The sequence below is a fragment of the Anser anser genome (genome assembly GCF_964211835.1).
Source record: "Anser anser genome assembly, chromosome: 6".
In the NCBI taxonomy this organism is placed as follows: domain Eukaryota; kingdom Metazoa; phylum Chordata; class Aves; order Anseriformes; family Anatidae; genus Anser; species Anser anser.
Genome location: NC_139726.1, coordinates 6,630,077 through 6,650,544, shown reverse-complemented (window position 1 = coordinate 6,650,544; position 20,468 = coordinate 6,630,077). Strand labels below are relative to the sequence as shown.

The following is a 20,468-nucleotide window of genomic DNA, read 5'->3' as shown; positions in this document are numbered from 1 at the left end:
GCTTGTGCATTCAGCCAGCATTACACGCTCTCTAAAAACTCATTTTGTTTGCATCTCTGTATACACAGTACATAAGTGGTAACATCTTCTATATTGCTGGGAAGTATTCTGAACATCATTGAAATGTAGCCCCACGTCTGCTGAATATACAGACGGACTTGCCTGGTGCTCACATTAACTCCCTTCTCTCGGTCCTCCATCCCTGTCCAGATGTTAATATTATCTGTCTTGCCTGGTTTGCTGATGCTGTTCTGCTCTGGGCTTTCTCCAGAGACTTTTCCCTCTGACTGCTTTTCTGTGATTCCCTGTTTTATGTTAGTTTTCCTCTGGTTCTTCCCATGTCTCAAGGCTTCAAAAACATGCTGCAGCCATTGGGTGCAATGTCAGCTAGTGAAAAATTAGATTAAACATTCATGGCTGTAGGAGTTCTTGTTAGCATATATGTATTAATTCAACACTTCCTGCTGGTTTTCAATATGTTGGGAGGTTGCATTGCCAGGGAGGTGACTTTAAAGTCTTCCCATCTGTAGTGGAATACATTTCGACTGCTTAAGAGCAGGTAAAACCTTGCTCTGCTTGCTGAGTTTCAAAGAAACCTTGCGCCTTTCTTTTAACAGACAAGTATTCCTCTCTAAACCGAGAGTGGTCAAGACCAGATTTCTGAAATACTTTCTCATCCTTCAACAGAAATCACTCTTTATTGCTCAACTGCAAGGTTGACCGCTTTCTGGCAGAGGATCTCTTTTTCCTGCCCCATGCTGGTTTGTCCACTTTACGATTACAACAAAGTCTGTGGCTTTGGCTGCGTTGTTCGGTGCTGTTTGCTGTTAAATGCTGGCAAGGCAGCTGAATTAGCTGATCTCAGACAGTCACCTTACTGTAGGAGGTAACGTGATAGCTTGCTACAGTGAACTGCTCACTGCTTTACTGCTTGTTGTGGGGACGTCACACCAAGATGAGCTTTGCTTTGCCCCACCTGGGCTTGCCATAGCACAGAGCAGCTCAGGAACCTAAATTTCACCAGCTGAGTCTGAGAGAGCTTGGTGTCTTGCACTAAGTCCTACAAAACTCTGGGAAATCCTCCAGTGTGGCAGCTTCATTATATCTCTGTGCTGGAGTTCAAATCCAACCCTCGTGTGTTTCCCCCAGCCTGTTGTAGTATTTCACGGCCAAAAAGCTTAATCGGCTCAATGTATTCGCTTGCGTTTCTCTCTTGTAGCTAGGTCAGGAGGCTGTACTGACTGCTGATGACTCACAGGCAGAGGATTTTTACCGTAGTTCGCTTTGACAAGGTTTTTAGTTATGAAACTCTCAGGCTTAGTCCTCAGTGGTAGCCTATAAACCTGCGTAGAGACATAGATGTGGTGGGAACTGAGTAATGCTCTGGAAGGATCCCGATGTCCAGCAGAGGTTGTGATGCACGTCAGAGGTTTGTGATGAGACAAGCTCACGTCTGGGGCTGACAGCAGTCCTGGCTGTGTGGTTATAAAAGCTCCCCCTGTGTGACTGTGTCGATGGGTGTGAAAGTCGTGCTGGCACAGTCTGCAGCCTGCCACAGGGGCGGTGGATGCGGTGGGTATGGGAGCACGTTCTGACAGCGTGACTTCAAGTGATCGGGTGTTCGGTCCTGTGGGCGTTCGGTGACCTGGCCACGACTGGGCTAGCTGCTCCTGTGGGCTCAGGAGGCATCAAACATCACATATCCATGTTTCCTGGGAAGCAAAATACATTTCTGAGTCCCAGCCGTGGAATTACAGCAGTAATAACAGCTATCATTTCTGGTGCCTCAGTGCCAAGTGTAAAGGTTTTGAGTTCTTTCTGTTACATTTTCAGAGTAGTCTATTCGGCTGTTTCTTCCCTATTTGTGCCTTATCTATGACTGAACAATTACTAGAAATGTGATGAGGATATCGTATGCAGAAAGTCATCCCGTTGTCTCTTTTCCCAATGACTCCGAGGCGTGTGTGAGCAGCGGTTATCTCAGCTGCTGATCAATGAAACTGGAGCTAATGTACAAAGTGACCTTTTGGAAGAAAAAAAAGGTTGTGCCAATATTATAGTTGCAGTTTGAGTCAACTTTTACACTTCAACATGTATTTAGTTGCGGGAGCTGTTACCTTACTGACTCGTGTTGCTATATCATTCATGATTATATCAACCAAGTTAAGAGTTGTCTGAAATCTTTCTTGTTTGTCAGTTGTCATGTTGTCATTGGCCAGGTATTATTAGCGTTACATGATGACCTTCATCATTTTAAGATTTGGTTTCACCTGATCGTCATGGCTCCTCAGTCGTGTTTTCCCTCCAACAGCAGGTACCTCTGTCACTGTTGAACTCAGACTCGTGTGCATTGCACCTCTCCCCAGCGTTCAATGGGCTGCACTTAAATATTTCCAAGCTGGCTAAATTCCTTCTGTCTTCTCACCTGCTTGTGCTTCATTTACTCTGAAGCTCTTCCTGCATAGCTCTACAATTCCCAGTTTGGTGAACCCAATGGGATTTTTTCCTCTGGAATGAGGCCCAGTTTACAGCAGCGTGTGGGTAAGCAAAGGTTATTTGCCAGCACTTCCCTTCTCTACATTTTTATGGTGCTTATGATTCTGATGGATGGAGCACTCAATTATTTAGCATCTATCAAACTTTTGCTTGCAACACCTAACCAAGTACTAGTATTACCTTTTTACTTTTTTTTCCCAAATACATAAGTTATAATTCTGCTACATTAATCCACAAACTAAAAAATAAGCATACGCTGTTGCTTAAGTCACGCTTTTAATGAAATGGGTTTTGAATTGAAATTTTAAGTATGTATGAAGACAGTAAGAAAGCATTTGCAGTGTTAAGATTTCAATAATGTATAGAATTAGCAGAGCTTTATTATATTTCTGTGCCTGCTTGCCCTCGGTTGAGTAAAAGTTGTAATAAATATAAGTTCAAAGGTAAAATTTTATTGCTGCGCATGAGAGGATAAAAAATAAATTAGAGTAACGTAATCGTGCTCATATATGTTATGAATTTTGAACACTGTCTATTAGAAAGTTTGTCAAAATGTGCTTAGCTTTGAAAATACAGATTAGCGCTGAAGGTTTTAATATTGTTCTTCCTTATGTGCATATTCCTTGAGAATATAAGTATAAAATATCTCCTGCCGAAAGCAATTGTCATAAAATGGCACTTTCCCATTTTAATAGCTGAATAATCAGAACAGAAATATTTTCTAAGTCATGGAGAGGTTATTGCTTTTTTCATGCAAAGAAATTTAGTAGTAGAAAACCAAATTTTATCCAGATTTTCTTCAGTTTTTCTGTATCAGTTCTTATATTTGAAAAGCGCGTCCAAATGCTTCCTGACAGTCCTGACACTTTGGCGTGGTTAAAAAGGGAGAGGAGGGCCTCCATTTGATTTCATTTCCTGATTCTATGTTTTCCTTTAATCTAGTAGCAAAGTTAAAATAGTGGTTCTCTAACAGTAGCTGGAAAACCTGGTAGGGAATGGCTGGTTGGCCCTTAGCAGTTCATGCATCTCTTTTTCTGCTTTGGAGGAGCACAAATAAGGAATAGGTCGGCATGGCAGATTTACTGGGGGAGTGGCTGCTGGCGTGGGTGCCTCTGAGCTCGCCGAACTCCATTTGTCTGAAATGCCAGCTCAGCATAGTCCTGGCGTTAGCATCTCTGAGAAAACCCCAGCTTGATGAAATTTTGACATCGAAGATAATTCCTTCTCCTGTGCTTTCTCCAGTTACTGTGCATTTACTTTGTCCTCTATCATCTTCCTCACTTTTTTTTTTTTTTAAAGTGAGCAGAGGGCATACTCTGAGATTACCCTAGCATGAGCAATGGTGTTTTTTCGAGATGTTTTTAATTCAATCTTCAGATTATAGCTTCACCGTTTGATCCAAAATGAATCAACAGGTGTAGGCATGTCCAGACCTTATTTTGTTTTTAAGTGAGGGGGCCAGTGCTGGATGTAATGGCAATGGTCCAGCTCCGGGTGTGCCAGCAGCTGGACTCGGCTGCTGTGGCCGAGCCCCACATGTCGGTCAGAGCTCTCAAAGGATGCGGTGGTGGAGGCCAGCGCATCCCACCACGTGGAGGCCTGGGGACGCAGCCTTCATGTCCTGGTGGATGCTGCTCTGCCGGCAACACCCCAGTTGCCAGGTGAGCATGATAATGCCAGTCGGTGCTGCAAATATGCTTCATCTTGCTGCGTCAACACTCAAGTGACAGTGTTCAGCTCATCAGAACAGCAGAGAAAGAGTGAACATTTTTATGGAAAATAGTTTCACCAGATGAGAAAAAAGGAAGAGGAACATGCTGCCTTGTCTGAGCAAGCTTCAGGCAAAGTGGCATCTCAAGCCTGCTAGGTGTAAAACATGTCACTTTTTGTGATGCACGAGCAGATCTGTTGTCACCTTCTAATTACACCACCCAAATACAAGGCCCTGTACTGCTGGGAGAGATTTCCTCATGGAAACCCTCAGTGGAAACTTCTTTTTTCTTTTTTCCCCTTCCTGACTGAGAAGTATACTCGCAGATACCAGCTCTTAGATTTTTATTTTAATACCTTTGAGACTATTTGAATAAAATTGGAAAACAGTGACAGTGGGTCCTGTTCCCCTCCCTCTTGCTCCCCCCAGCTATTATCAAACTTAAATCTATGTAAACTTTCTAGAGAAACAGGAAACTTTTCTAAATATGCCTTCCATATTTTAGGTCATCATAAATGCTTTTGCCTTTAAATTCCTTCGTTGATGCCATTGTAGTTGAGCTGTAAGCAGGGTTAGGCTGTCGTGTTACAGTGTTATCAGTTACAGATAGTGGAGCGGTTTGGAGATCAAATGCCCTTTAAATGGCTGTGAAAGAACGATGCAGTACTGACTGAAATGGTAGGCATCATTATTTACGATGTGATTAAAGTTCTGCCTCGTGGGCTAAGTGGAAGCACACAGTAATATTTATACTGTTTCCTATGTTTAATTTCTCCCCATTTTAGGTACTAAACGATCTATCTACACAAAATACAATGGGAATTAAAACACTCTTTTCTTCTAAGATTTATGACTTTTTAATATAAAAATGGTTCAAGCATACTCCCATTCTTCTAAAATTTACAACTTTTTTATGTAAAAATGGTTCAGGCATACTCCCATTCTTCTAAAATTTACAACTTTTTTATGTAAAAATGGTTCAAGCATAGGTAAGGGTGCGTTAGCTGGAAGTAACTTAATGCATGTGAAAACTGTCTTGTGCAGTTGAGATGCATATTTTTGTACTTGGCAAAAAGCTGTGTTTACGATAATAGGTTTTACTCAATAACCAAAGATAATGGTTTGTGATTTGTATTGCTTTTGTCACGAACAGATTTCACTCATTCGTTTAGACCCTCAACTGGTAGTCAGTCTGTTATTGTGTGTACTGTCTTGTAATCTTTTAAAGTTATCCAAGAGGACATCTTACTACCAGTCAATTCGGAGTTTCGTGTATCAATTAGAGACAAAATTGAAAAATAAACCACTACCGTTAGTAGTACTAATAAAAATAAAAAATAGCCTAGTATTTCGTCCTGCGTGTTCTGAACATTTCCTCATGGACTGGGGAAGCTCTGAGCTGCTTAATGGGATTACACACACATGCACACTCTGCATCTGAACTAGAACACATTTTTGTGTTAACTGCTTCTAAATGAGCACTTATTTTTAAGTGGTTGGCATAAATCTAATTTTAATTTACCATTTTCATTTTCTTTTGCATTGATCCTCTTTTTGTGGAGATTCAATTTCAGACGTGGAGAAAGATGTTTTTCAAAGATTCCAGATGGTATTTGCAATTATTTATTATCATTAGCATTCACTGTATCTGAAAACAAGACTTTTGCCAACTTAGATAAACCATTTCTGCTGCAGTGTTTACAATTTTTCAGTCTTATGTTGATAAAAACTCACTTTTCAGTTGATTTCTGTTACTACAAGAGTAAAAAATGTTTTCCGCAATACATGGGAAATTTCTAACTCTTATTTTTGGGAATAACAGTCAGTCATAGCCTTGATGACTATGAAGAGCCAGCAAGATACGTCATTCTTAAGAGTAGCATAATCAGAATAAATATCATAATAATCCGAACAGGTAAAGTAGGCTTTTCCGTGTGTACACATGTGATTTCTCTTTTTTGGGTTGCTCACTGTGTGAGATCACTGTTACCGTAGTTTGCCCTTTCTAATATGTCCCTTATATTTTTTTTCTTTTGAATTTTTAGTACAAAAATGGCACCTTAATTCTGTAGAAATGGAGTGTTTTGAAATTTCTGGCTGTGATGCCCTGGGAATAAAATGTCACCTTCTTTATTCATAATTAGTGTCTAAATACTTCCACTAAAATTGACATGGCCCACTGTACAGATATTTAAGATGAAGTTCACTATGTATACTATTGGAATAAACAAGTCTTCGTAACAATTGTTTTGATTCTTAAAGTTTTTGAAGTATATATATTTTGTAATATTTTAATACGTTTGACTTGTTTGTGTAATTGATTTCTACAATATTTTGTGTTGATTGACATTTTGAACAAAGCAGCACAGAGAAGAAAGCTGAAGGACACCTGCTTCAGTTACACTGCAGCACCAATTTCAACAATAAATCTTAATTGTAATCAGTCTTGATCAACCCACCTGTGTAGATTCCTTCATTTATAATTACTAGGGATAAAGAAGAAAAAGAAGAAAGTATGAATAGAGTACAAAAAAACAACACTAATATGGATTATGTTCAGTTCTTACTCTTTATGTTTTCAGATTGCTGTGCTATGCTAATTATTAGGAAAAGCTACTTGAAGTTATGTGCTCTTCTCTGAGAATAAAGCAAACTCATGTTTACTTTCAGGTGCCACGCGAGTGATTTCTCTGTTGTACGTACAATCACAAGGTAGAAAGAGGTAGAATGAATTCTTTGGCTGTTATTTCCAAGCCCAGCAGGCAAATGTGCAGCAATATTTTTAAATGACTACGTGTCTTTGTGCATGGGACAGGAAATACATTGGACCCGGTGTGCTACATAGGTAACCTCATGCAGCTCTATTTTATTTTATTTTATTTTTTTAAGTTTAGGACTGATAGCTACTGCAAAATACTCCATGGTGGGAATATTCCACTCCTGGGATATTCTCTGCAGTCTTGTCAGCTGCTTACTGACGTACTTCCCACTGGTGCTTGCTTTCATGGAGCTTCCTAAGGGTCACAAATCAATTTTCTTACGTGTATTTACATAAACTAAAAGGGAAAAAACAGTTGAGAGTAAGCAGTCCAAATGGCAGTGGAAGTTGTACAGGAAAGAAAAACAAATACCCCATCTTTCCAGGCTCTTCTTCTATTTCTCATAAACACTCTAATGGTCATAAGGGAGTCCACCTGGATAAGGGACAGGACTGTGGGCAGCAAGGCAGAGATGAAGGCAAGCCTTCTGATTTTGCAGTGATGTCGTAACATGTTTACAGTCGTATTATTTCTTTTTCAAATTTATTCTTACTCCCTCTTTTTTTCATACTTTTTCATTTTACTTCCCTTTGTTCTTATTACCCTGAAACGTTATTGTTTTTCTACATTGTGCGTTATGCAGTTGAAAGTGTTTTTTTTTCTTCATCTAATGCTTTGTTTTTTGTAATTGTTTTTTAACTAAGCCTTTTGACTCAAACCCTTAATGATTGTCATCTATTCTTTTTTCCCCTCAGAATGATCCTTGTTGCATTAGTGCTTATTTCCTCTTTTCCATTGTGAACGGCTCTTTTTCCCTCTCTGCTTCATCGTTTTCATGATAGATCTTCACCTCCATTTGTCTTCACTGTCCTTCCATTCTTCTTTTCTGGTGTGGGGCTCTGATAATAGTGATGGACCACCACAATTAAATGTGTTCCATACGCCACTGCTTTCCCTGACAAACTGACACGGCTCTTCCCAGATGCTCTTACCTATTGACTGGCGTTAGCAGAAGTCAGCCAGGACCCAGGAACTTCACTGAAGTGTGACTTTGCACGCCCAGTGCAAGGCAATGTGTGTGGGATGGCTGAGCACGGCCGTCTCTGGATGGTCCAAGCTGCTGACAGTACCACGTGGAGGAGAAGTCAGCAATGCTGTTATAAGATGAACACGTTCAAAATGTTTATAAGCAATCTCTCCTATTGTTGTCATTTGACTGTTATTACTTTTAAATTTAACATTTTCGTTAGTTGATGAGATGCCTAGGCCAAGATGTTGTCAGCAGCCAGCTTTCTCTGAATGCAATTGCTGTTAGCGAAGTGGAATGCAGTCAATATGAATTCCTCTGAATTTACTACTGCCTGTTGACATCTTATTCTGTTACAGGCAAGTATTTAATCAAAGTTTATTGTCATTCTTCTCTGAGATTTAAGTGGGACATAAAATTTTACGATACATATAGTATTTTCGATGACGGCTTCATTATTTCCACTGAATAATTTGAAATGCTACAAGGAGAAATATTGATGTCAAACTGGTAATTGTCATTAAATATGCAGCATTTTTGCAGCAGTCATTTGTGCAAAAAATAAATTTTCTGAACTTGTAGGTAGCAGTGCAGAACCATCTGAAGAGCGATCTTAAAGCCTTTCCCTGCTGCAGAGGCTGGTCAGGGCCAGAGCTCCACGCGTGGATGCAAACATGAAATCTTCAAACTAATTTTTCAAATTCTTCTTTTTAAAAATGAAACCAGTATTGTGGTGTCCACTCAATTTGTTGACCTTTCCATTCCTACTGCTTAACAGGTTTTGTATTTTTGTTGCTTTAGTCATCCAATGACCCATGGACATTCCCCGTGATGCAGTACTTCTGCTGCCAAGCCAGGAGGGACAGCTGTGCCGGTGCAATTACCTGGGTCACGGGATGGGAGGATGCAGGTCACTGGGAAGAAAGAGAATATTGCTCTGAATCTGGGATTTCTGTGAGGTGTCATGTAAAGTAGGCAGGTGTGGTTTAATATTGAACCGATTCAGAATGAAGTGTTACCATTTATTCTGAACCTCTCTATGAAATACTTTATTCAAGACTATGGAAATGTCGTTTTCTTCTAGAATGGAAAAGACAATAGGAAAAAATAGGGAAAATCTCGCTCTTTATTTCAAGCAGGGTTTTATGTTTTTCCTTGTTTTGTTTTGCCTGTTGAGGAGAATTTCATTTGTGTTTAAGATGAACCAAAAATTCCACTCAGTATTGTATTTCTCCATGTAGTTTCTTTAAGTTTCTTTGTTAAGTTGCCTTGTTAAGGAATTCAAATAAGAGACCCGTGCATTTGGTAATTTTATTAACGAATGTATTTGCAAAAATGCTGTGCTTGTCTTTTCTTCTGTAACTATTACACCCTGACTATGGAAGGCAAGGGATTCAATGTTTACTATATTGAGAATATTATCTGTTGAACGGCTGTGGTGATCATGGCTAGCACGAAATAATTAACAGCTGTAACTCAAACGCAGGCATAAGTTCAGTTTTACAGCTAGTGCTTTCCCCATGCGGTTTTATTAGCAGAGGTTGGTTGTGGTTTCCACGTGGATAGAAAGCATTTCCCGAGGTTCGCTCCAATCTGAGTCCCACTGAACTTCCACCTGCATGTCGTCAGCATTAGGTTGAAGCTCTTCAGTTGCTCAGTCGTTGTCCTCACCAATCTTCCCGTTGTATCTACGTAATAGCTGGGGCTTTGTGCTGCTCGGTATTACAGCAGAAAAAATACTCTTCGGAGTAAGCACAGTTCCCTGAGACTAATTCTGGGCACTTTGCCAATGTCAAGGGAGAGGAATAAAGATGAAATGAGCAAGTAATACCTGAAGAGAGGCAATGAAGACTGTGGCAGTAACCCCTGGGGTAGGATAGTTTGGATGGGTTGGATCCGTTCCAAGCTGATTAGAGGACTCCACAAAACCTAAGAACCCTTTTTTCTTTCTTTTTTTTCCTTTTTTTTTTTTTTGTCCTTTTGCCTTGGGTGGGCTATCTTTACTGATGAACAGTGCTCTAAGTTTATTATGACTTCACAGAAATTTGCAGGCAAGAACCAGTTTCCTATAAGAGAACTGTCATGGGCTCTGAATGGGAAAGACCAGGTACCTGAAGAAATACTGCCGTGCTCTGAACTGCCACTGAGTTTAATTCCTGGTTATTACAAGAATAACCTCACTCCCGTGTCATCCTTTCTCATCTGAAAAACTAGAATAGGGAGCAAATTTGTAGTTGTCATTGTCAGTGCTGTCTCTTCCGCTGTTTTTCCTGAAGGACGAGTGACTCACAAAAACTGGCATCCTTGTCTGCCACCCCACAGCTCTCCATGGCTGATATCAGAAGCTTCGTCTTGAGATCTAAACACATACTTGGAGGGGAACTTGTATTGCATTTAGGTAATTTAGGTGCTTAAAGCCTTATTTAGCAGAGAGAGAAATCTTCCTGTAGAAAGATTATTTGGAAGATCTGCAATAAGAATTACACCTTCAAGGTATTGGGTGGACAATTTGGAAGCTCTGGGGAAGTTAATATTCCCTGTAAATCTGTGCCGATGCTTAAAGCACTTTTTAGCTGTATCCTGTTCGAGCAGTTTTCATGGAACATGAGAAGTATTATTTTCTTTTGTAATATATGGTAGGCTTCTGAAAATTCTCTGCTGGGCAGATGGTACAGAAGAACGGTACACCTCTACATTAATATCAGCCAGTAATTAAACCTGAGCACAGTGAGTAGAGCTATAAAGTAAATCAAACTGAGTCTTGAATTATACCTTCATGCACTTGTTGGCAAGCTCTTTATAACAAAACTCAAATATTCATTTCATCACTGAGGAACCATGAATTGCAGCCTCTGGTTGCAGTGGTGCTGTTGCTGTCACTTGTTATAAATCAAATGTGAAAAGAAATCATGGATAGAAGTGGAAAGCAGATTTTGCACCTTTGACTCACTTTCCCACAGGGTGGTTGCTCCAAAATCTGTGGAATGGGAATTGGGGTATGTAAGTGCACGCTTTTACCTAGGCTCATGGGTGGAAGAAGCCACCCCACAGGAGACCTGAATGTTTTGAACCATCTTCCAAGTGGAGTGCTGGGTGCTTGGAGGCAATCTTTGTAAAGTCATAAAGGCATCAGTGTAAGGACTCCCCCGGCTTTCGGCAAGTAGGACTGTCTGTAATGCTTATGTCTCTGGCACAATCTGATTTTTGGAAATAATTGTGCCAAGTCCAGAATTCATTGAACTTCATGGAATTCCCTTGCCATAAAGCCCATGGATAATGAAGATAACTCGCACAGGTGGAGGGAAGGGATGTGTGCTTGTAGGACGAATGTTTGTGACAACTCCCCAGGCCATGATCTATCTCATCCCTGTGATTGACTGCACACTTCCCTGTGAACGTGAGGGGAGAGGAGGATGGATGTTTTACAGTAGTTCACCAAAGCTTATAATCTCTTGATTTTACTGTACCAATGACTCCTAAAATCAAGTCTGCCCAGGATGCCCTCATGTTATCTGCTGCTATACAGACAAGCTGTCAAAATGTTAGCAGGGCTTTTGACACTATGATGACTCAAGGGGACTGCTGGAATAAGGCTTACAGGCTTACGTTCTATTTATTTATTTATTTTTATGCTGTTTTTCTCCGAAGATAGTTCTCAGCATTATGTGAGCATCCAAAGCAGCGGTGGTGATAACAGGCTAGTTGAAGCAAATGATTGATTAAGCACGGTTTGCAAGGGATGCCAAATGCAGTACCAAAACAGGCTCGTGCTGCTCAGGACTTGGGGCTGTCTGCAAAGGGGGGTGTTGGTCTTAATTTTGTTATTCAGCAGATTTGCAACAAATAGTACTAAAATGATTGGGCTTATCAAGCCTTTCCTGATGAACATAGGCAAATGCAAGGAAAAAGGACTATAAAATATTTTTAAACATATTTTGCAGTCTGATTGCCTGCTAGGTTCTCCGTTACTTCTTATAATATGCTTGGAAAATTTTATTTGTGCCTTGAGGGTGATGAGCCTGTCTTCATTTAGGGATGCAACTGCAGATAATACAACGGTGCTATTGACAGTTTTATGCAGTCTCGCTAGCAGCCTCCTTCTCTTATTTACTCACCCGTACATGTATTGTCTTGCAAAAGCAATATAGATTTCTATCCTCCTGGTTATAATTGCATCTTGGGCTACCTCATCACAGACCCTGTTCCTCTAGAGTGAGGTGAAAGAACCAGTGTTACTCTGCTGTTGCCATTATAAATTTAACATTTTTTTTCCCTACATATAATTGAGCTTGGTTAGTCATTATGTTTTTTCATAGATCTATAATTAAAGAAACCTCGAAGGAGAGCTTTGTAGCTATTATAAGGGCAAAAGAGGTAGCATTCAATGTGAGCTTGTTGTTTATAAACAGGAAGATTTGAGCCTCCTGAAATTTTGGATTTTAACTGAAAATTCATGAGGGTCCAGAAACACTAAGCAAGAGAACAGTGTAGCAAAGTCAACCATATCTGTTCATTTGAATTATGTTTATTAAACATTGGGTGTAATTTAGTACCATAAGAGTTATGTTTTGTGAATATTTATCAGTTACGATGTCCTTGTAATGTCTGCGTAATTAACAAAATTACTGGACATTTCCTTTGATATTTTGAAAGTAGAATTCTATTTTGTTTTACTTTTTAAAGCAATAGTCCCATGTGTTGTATGCCACATTACATCCCTCATGTGCACTTTGTTCTGCTGCCCGTTCTGCCAGCTCTTCTTTTGGTTGGTAGGCTTTTCCCCACCACCCCCAATGTCCTGCCTTGTTGAAAGGGATTTTGGAAAGATGTATGCTTCTGGTCCCTGTCCCTTAGTTCATCCCCATTGAAAGTATTTCTTCCTTAGGCGAGGTTGGTACAATAGAACCATTATGTTGGATTTCTTAGTTTTTGTGTGAAAAGCACACAGAAATGGTATGTGGTTAGTTCTAGTGAGGTGACAGGACAATGACCAAAACGTCTGTCAGATACTTTGTCCTGCGGGAAGAAGAAAACTGTCTTCTGTGGGGGACCTGTGTAAAATTTATATTGTGGAAAATAGGTTCTGTAGTTGGAGTTTGCTGGAAAATACGGGGCTTCTGATGATAATTGATATTACAGCTTTTTATTGATTATCACATTCCTCAAGCTTGTGTGCTTTATAAAGTGGACTGTAGTCACAAAGTTACACATAAAGCTTAAAACACATTTTTTTTCTCTGAAGAAATAATTTAGATGGTTGTTCAAATATTATACTTTCAAGCCTGAAGCTGAATCCTGCACTCCTTTGTGGTATATTCCTCCACTGTCAGGCAGACATTTGATATAAAGACAGTCTGTTCGATACAGACCATTGATATTAAAGCAAGTCGAACTTCCCTCTGTTTTGTTTTGTTTGCTTTAGGTGAAGAAGTACCTCATCACCTTTGCTCAGAGTATCCACGTCCTGAAGTCATGGCTTGTGAAATCCCTTGTGCAACGGACTGTGTGATCAGCGAGTGGTCCCAGTGGTCCCCGTGCTCCCATTCATGCTCCAGTAAAAATGCCGAGGGCAGTCAAAGCAGGAGTAGGTCCATCTTGGCCCTTCCAGCAGAGGGTAAGTGGTAAATATTTTGGATTAACCACTGTTTGTTTAATGAATTGACTTGTGTTCCTCAGCCGAACTATTTAGATCAAAACTAATCCCAATACTGAAGCAACGAGAAATAATACGTCTTGTCTGTACTTCATGCCTAGCAACTAACAGATGATCTTTACAGACTTGAGTTAATACATGTGTTACTTAGTGAAATTCTGTCATAGTTCAAAATTATTGCGTTAGCCTATGAATTATTATATATTTTAGGGCCAGATTTGTGTGTGAATTTATTTCAGGAGAGCTACATCCTACACTAATGAAATCGCAGCATGACATAATCTTACCATGCAAGTGTTTTCATATCAAAACATATTAGTATCAATTTAAAAGAGAACAGTGAGCTGTGTAAAACAGGGAAATAGAAGAGGACCTATCTATTTTATTAATGCAGACCTGAAAAGTATTGGCCTTCCTATTTTTCTGTTGAAATAAGTAAACAGCTCTTGATGAATATACATAATTTCTGCTGGATCTTCGTGGACTCATCATGCACCTGGGTTTTTATGTACCAACATCACAGTGATATGATTTCTACACAAACTATGTCTTGCTAGAATTATAGTCTTCTAACAACGGTCACACATACAACGTTTCATTTACGTGTTGGTTTATTTCAAAGGATTTGAATGATATCACACTGAGTGCATAAAAATTCATAAAACGTGAACAGGTCTAACAGACTAAAGCCTTGTTGACACAACAGAAAATATCTACTATTGTCAGCACTATGTGCAGTTAATCCAGCAGCAAAACACTTCAGATGCAAATCTAGTCTAGGACAAGCTCTGTTAAGTGCTGTTTTGTAAATTATCATTAAAACCACCCACTGTTTCTGGGGCAATGTTAAGGACTTGATCCTGCAAACCCTTGCTCATATGAATGGTCTGTACTCACATAAACATCCTTATAAGCACTTGCAAAGAAAATTGGGACCCTTCAGGATGTAAACTGCTATATAATTGTTGATTGAATGATAATAACTACTACTAAAAAAGTCTATGAGTGAGTCTATGAGTGAAAGAATAATTAAAATGAAAAATAAAGTTGGCTTCATATTTTCTGTAGTGGGAACGAAATGCAAATGAGAGACTAGCATGGAATTATGGAAGTAGAGCAAAGGCTGAACTATTGCTAGGGCTGAAGAAATGAATTCTAGAAGTCCGTAAGCTCAGGGATCTCAAGAATATGTAGTCTGAAGCATACTAAACTAAAAATGGCATGCTTTGAACTGAATACTTCAAGCTTCTTAGAAAGGAATAAATAATTAACAAAACCAAATACTCCAACTTTTTCTAAACATCTTTAGCAAAGCATAAAATATTTTACCATGCAGAGTCATACAGCTAATCGGAATTTGGGGAGACTGAAGTAGAAATGGATTTATTACTGTTTTCATTGTAATACTAAGGTAATGTTCTGTTTTCTGACTCTTTCATATCCAGCTCATAGGTGAGCCACCAGCTTCTGCTGGGGTCTGCTAACCATTGCAGATCATATTTCTTTTGTCCTCTATCAGCTGAGACAATGCTGGGCTTGGCTGTGCTCTCAGGACTTTTGGATGCTGTCTTGCAGGGTGACCTCAGTTCAAACCCTTTGGTCATTTTCCCCAAGCCGTTCGCAAAATCCCATTATATGAAACCAGGAGGCAGTTGATGAAACTAGAAGAGGTTGCTTTAAAATCAAGTTTTAAAAGATGTTTCTCAGCACAGCAAACTTCTGCAGCTCAGTGCAAAAGGCGAGTGTGGAGGCAGCGAGTCTCAGCAGATTTAAAATGGATTAGAGGAACTGATGAACAACAGGTCCATAAAAGGTCCATAAATGTCTTCTAAATGGGCTAGACAGGGGTGTGCTGTTCTGCTTTCCTTGCACAAAAGTTGTGAATGAGCTGCAGAAAGTGGCCAGGCTCTTGTGCTTTTGCTGAACAGTATCTCCTGCTGCCACTTTTGCAGGCGGACTGCTAGGCTGAATGAACCATCAGGCATTACTTATGTTCTGAAATTAAAACTCCCTTATTACTCTTGCTGGTTTAAGAGTTCTTCCTTATTGTGGGTATTTTTGAGAAAACAGCATATCATTTTTCCCTGGGAAGCCCAAATTTTAGGTTAGATTTTTTTTTTCCCTGTCTGATGGACCAGACATTTTGCCGTTTGCTTTTTATTTTCATTTTATTTTATTTTTTATTTTTTTTGGAAGTGTGCTCAAATGCTTAAGTGCATATCCAGTCTGCAGTTTTCCTTCCAAGCAGAAGTTTTTCAGGAAAGTAAGATATCCAGGGGCATTTTCCACTCTATCATTGTACTAAACCTTTCAGAGACTGAACATGATGTGGAACAGTCCATGCTCATGAAAAGAAGAAAAAGAGGACAGTAATGTAGTATAATTATCCAAATCAGCGTGCTACGAAATTTCTATCCCTCTCTTTTCTCAGTGTTATTGTGGCTGTTTGGGGTCATACCTCATTTGGGAAGGCTCAGTCCTGCAAGGTGATCAGCATCCCTTTGAGGAGCAATATGCCTTCATCTCCTGTTGATTTTAGTAGGGTATAAAGGTGCTCGGAGCCTTGCGATATCTGGCCCCAACAATTCAGTTCTTTCAGAAACCTGTAGCTTTAATTTTGATGCCCTTTTGCTGTGTCATAAGTTGCCAGTTTCAGCCTCCTGGAAGAGAATGGTTTTGATTTTAGTCATTTTTACTTCTTTCTTCCTAAAATGACAATGCTTACTGTTACAATTTCATTGCATTACTCTCTAGCTTTTGAGCTATGAACATCTGCAGCTTTTATGGAATAAATTCAGGCTGCTGACTGGAGTGTTAAGGCTTCTGGAGAGACTGTTCATACTCCTGTACTTTGTGGATTTATTACAAGTTGTTGACAAAGTGCAGTATCTTAGCAAAATCTTTGGACACGAATTTGGAGGATGCAGCCTCAGAAAAGATAAGGCTTCAGACTCAAATTCTGTCTTTCAAGTTTTTCCCGCTTGATTTGCAGATGTGGGTATCAGTTGGTATTAACAAATCTCCATCAGTATGGTTTAACACCCTATACAACTCTGTGGATATAGTACAAGTATTACTAAGAGATATTCCTCCTTGGGAAATTAGCAAGGAGTATGAACATAAAAATAATGCTTAATTTGTCTTTAAAGCTAATTGCATGTTTGCTGAGTGATACTGCCATTTAAATGGAATCAACTTGGCTGTGGGTAGGAGTATCAATAAGGTAACTCAAAAATATGCTTTGCCTATTTCTGTTTCCATTATGTGTTGGAACACAATTTTATGCAAGGCTAGTTTAATGGGGAAACAATATTTTAGAAAGTTGTTATTGCAGCCATAAAGGTCAACAGCTTTATTTAAGCTTTATTTATTTATTTATTTTTAAATGGAACAAAAAAAGTTAAGCGAACCTATCACATTTATTTTTTTCCATGACTTCCTTTTGCCACGTCATAAGATAAAATATTGTATTCTTTTGACACTTTCTAGGTGGAAAAGCCTGTCCTCCTGACCGAGTCCTGCAGGAGCATCGTGCCTGCAATGATCACCCGTGTGTGCATTTCTACTGGGAGACTTCTCCCTGGAGCTCTTGCTCTGAAGACGCCCTGGTTGCGTTGAATACGACCTTCAGTTGGAGTGGAGAAGCCACTTGTGGAGTGGGCATACAGACAAGGAAAGTCTCCTGCATGAAGAGTAGTTCCGGCCATGTTACACCTAAAAGGTATTCAAAGAACGGTTATTAGCAGTATTCCTTCGTCTGTATAACTCAAGTGATGATTTGTAGTTACAGTACATTAAGTATAAAAGCATTTTCAGCTAGTGTAGAGAATCAGCAACTTTAATAATTCTATTTCTGGGCTAATTCTCTAGCTACTATTCCATCACTACTATGTAAAGGTTACTAATAGGTAACAAAAATGAATAGCTATCTCATTTTTAATTTTTATGTGTAAATCCCCCCCCCCCCCGCCCCAAAAAAGCATGTTCTTAGTGCCATTGATTTTTTTGCTATTATTCAAATTCACATTTTTTTGCAAATGTTTTTCCTCAAGGACAGGTGTGAAGAAAATACAAAGTGCATCCAGATATAACATTCATGAATGCATTACTAACAATGTTCTAATGAAATAATAAAAAAATAGTTTGCATTATAGTTACACCATAACGAGAGAGAACAATATGTTATATATATAATTCAGTTGATTTATATAACTTCTATGATGTGATACCAAGACACCAAAATTATGTATTCTGAAGTACAAATATTCTGAATTTTGCTTTGCTTTTAGTAAATGAGGAAAATAAGCAGCACAGATGTTTTCCCTAATATCAAAAAATCAAGACACTGCTAATTATTTTTTCCACTGATAATGAGTCTAGAGACTAACAACTGAGTTTCATTTCTTATTGTAGCTCTCAAAACAATCCTGTTGGTATAAGCAGACTGTGTTGATTTCAGTAAAGTTAATTAAAATTCTTGAGGTTAATGAGATTAATTAAATAAAAGGGAAGAAATCTAGTACTCATATCTAGAATCTATTGATATGCTGCAACTTTGCCTAATTAAACATATTGTTTATAGAGCTACATAACATCTAAAATAGTTGTTTGCCCCCTCCACTTTGAGACAGTGTAAGGGGAAAAGGAACTGAAGGAGGAAAGTAAGTAGTCACATGAAGTGTCTGAAGGGAAAAAAATCATACCAAAAGAAAAGATCTGTGTACTGGAGCTTGCAGAAAGGGGCTGCCCTTGGCTTTGGTGTGGTAGCTTCCGCACCGCAGCATTCCTTGTGTGATGGAAGTAGCTGTACCAGAGAGGACTTCAGAGTCCCTAAAAGAGCTTCTTACTGATTTTTTTTTCTTTTTCTTTTTCTTTTTTTTCTGCCTCTCTGGGTATTGTTCTTATAGAGATAGCTGCCTTAGGAATGAAAACCTTAGACATCTTAAGAAAGATGGTTCTAAATCAAGGGATAAAACCAACGTAAACTTGGGGTTTCTGAATTAAAGCAGTATCTGATTACTATCCAAGAGGGTCCGGACGGTTATGGTGCTGGAGGGGAGGGCAGTCCTCCTTGGTGAGGGCACAAGCACTGGGTTGCATGCACTGCCCTTAGAGCAGATGCCTGGGGTGAGGGACTCTGTGGGGAACCCAAGCCCTTTGTACCAAAACTGCAAATTGAGGATTACTGAACCAGAGCAAGTTATTCTGCTGACATAGTTTATGTTTGAGTTGATGAAAACTGACCTAAAGTAATGTTGCATTTAGAACTGCTGCAGTGAAAGTCTACCATTATGTGACTTCAGAAATGGGATGTATTATGTAAATTAATAGCCTTTGTGTGTTAGCATACTGAATTTTTTGTATTCTGCATTTTTCCTGATTTCATGAAGAAAAATTACACCGTATTTGAAGGAGGTGCATGGCACAGAAAGCTGAATAAAACTAGAATTACTGCAAAAATGTATTTCAACACCTTACTAACCAGAAACAGAAGAGAGATAACAGAATTCTGCCCTCTAGAATAGTCCTGCTTAATGAGTACAAATGCCTCTCTATATTTATCTTCTTTTAAATTTTACCTTTCAGTATTTTATTACCATCTCAGTAACAGAATCATGACTTCGATTTTTTTTTCTTTCCTAGCTTTGCTTAGTGGCACGTTCCTCTTTCAAATGTGATCATTTTGGGTTGCATGTATTCCTAAGCATCTTTGAGTGATCTTTCTACTAGAAATTGATAAAAATTAGAAAAGGGTAATACCCTTTCTGACAACCTACTTGAGGAGCACGATATGCCCGTTTCCAGAAAATTGTCCCTTTTCCACCCTTCTAGTTTTTAAATATTAATTGTCTGTGTCTGAAGCCTTTATTAGAATATATGTTACATATTATTCATTTAGGACTTAAAAAATCAAGAAAAAAATCACTTTTTTTTCCCCTATACTATGCTGTACAACTTTCCAAATAGCAATCAAGGCCTCAGTCCTGCAAGCTCCTGCTGCATAATGGGAAGGGGGCACAAATATGACTTTAAGTTACTTTTGTATTTCCTAGCAGCTTGAAAGTAGAGGAATATCACATCAGTCTTTACACACAGTTGCAAGTGGTTTGAAGGCTGTTGTATGTTGTGCTAAACAGGGCTACCTTATAAACATAACTACTCATTTTCTTTGGCAATAAATATATCTGTGTTGCTTCAGTGAGCGTTGTATTTTAGGCATCATAGGTAGTGTTACATTTACTCTGTATTCATCAGACCAAACATTTGGTGTTTTTTAAATAATTTTTAAACATTTTTAAAATCTGCAAGTGTGCTGAATTCAGTTTGGTAGCATGAGTGCAAGGGGGAATAAAAGTGAGGCTGGCTGTGAGTGGGAGTGATATCTTTCATATGGCAGTACGCTCGCAGCCCCGTGAGACTCTTATGAGATGAACATTTCCCTACAGATTTGGTGTTTATTGATGGCATGGTATCTTTGCATTTGAACTGATAGATGTCCAGATTCCACCAGACCTGAGACTGCGCGACCATGTGTCCTCCTCTGCAAGAAGGACTGCATCGTTACGCCTTTCAGTGAGTGGACTCGCTGCCCAACAACATGTCAACCTGGTAAGCCTTTAAAAAGAGAACAAAATTTTGGGCAAACTGTTACATCGATGGCCACGGGGAATGGAATGACATGAGGGGCAAGGTCTTCAGGAACATCCAGGCATACGACGTCTGCCTTCACCTCAGAGTTACTACTGGGGCTTTAGCAGTTCCGTGGTCTGCAGGGTTTCTTCTCAGTTGTGTTTTCTGGCAGCAGAAGCTGCTAACAAGTCT

The 20,468-nt window shown here is 39.3% G+C and overlaps 1 protein-coding gene across 9 annotated transcripts in view; it reads left to right on the top strand.

Annotated features, from left to right (window-relative positions):
* THSD7B (thrombospondin type 1 domain containing 7B) overlaps positions 1-20,468 on the top strand; it is a 454,300-nt gene that overhangs the window by 295,154 nt on the left and 138,678 nt on the right. For all 9 annotated transcript variants that reach the window (XM_083841258.1, XM_083841253.1, XM_083841254.1 and 6 more), the window contains 3 exons: positions 13,416-13,607; positions 17,136-17,367; positions 20,140-20,255. In XM_083841258.1, the coding sequence (XP_083697384.1) occupies positions 13,416-13,607; positions 17,136-17,367; positions 20,140-20,255 (540 nt within the window). The remainder of the gene's footprint in view (positions 1-13,415; positions 13,608-17,135; positions 17,368-20,139; positions 20,256-20,468) is intronic.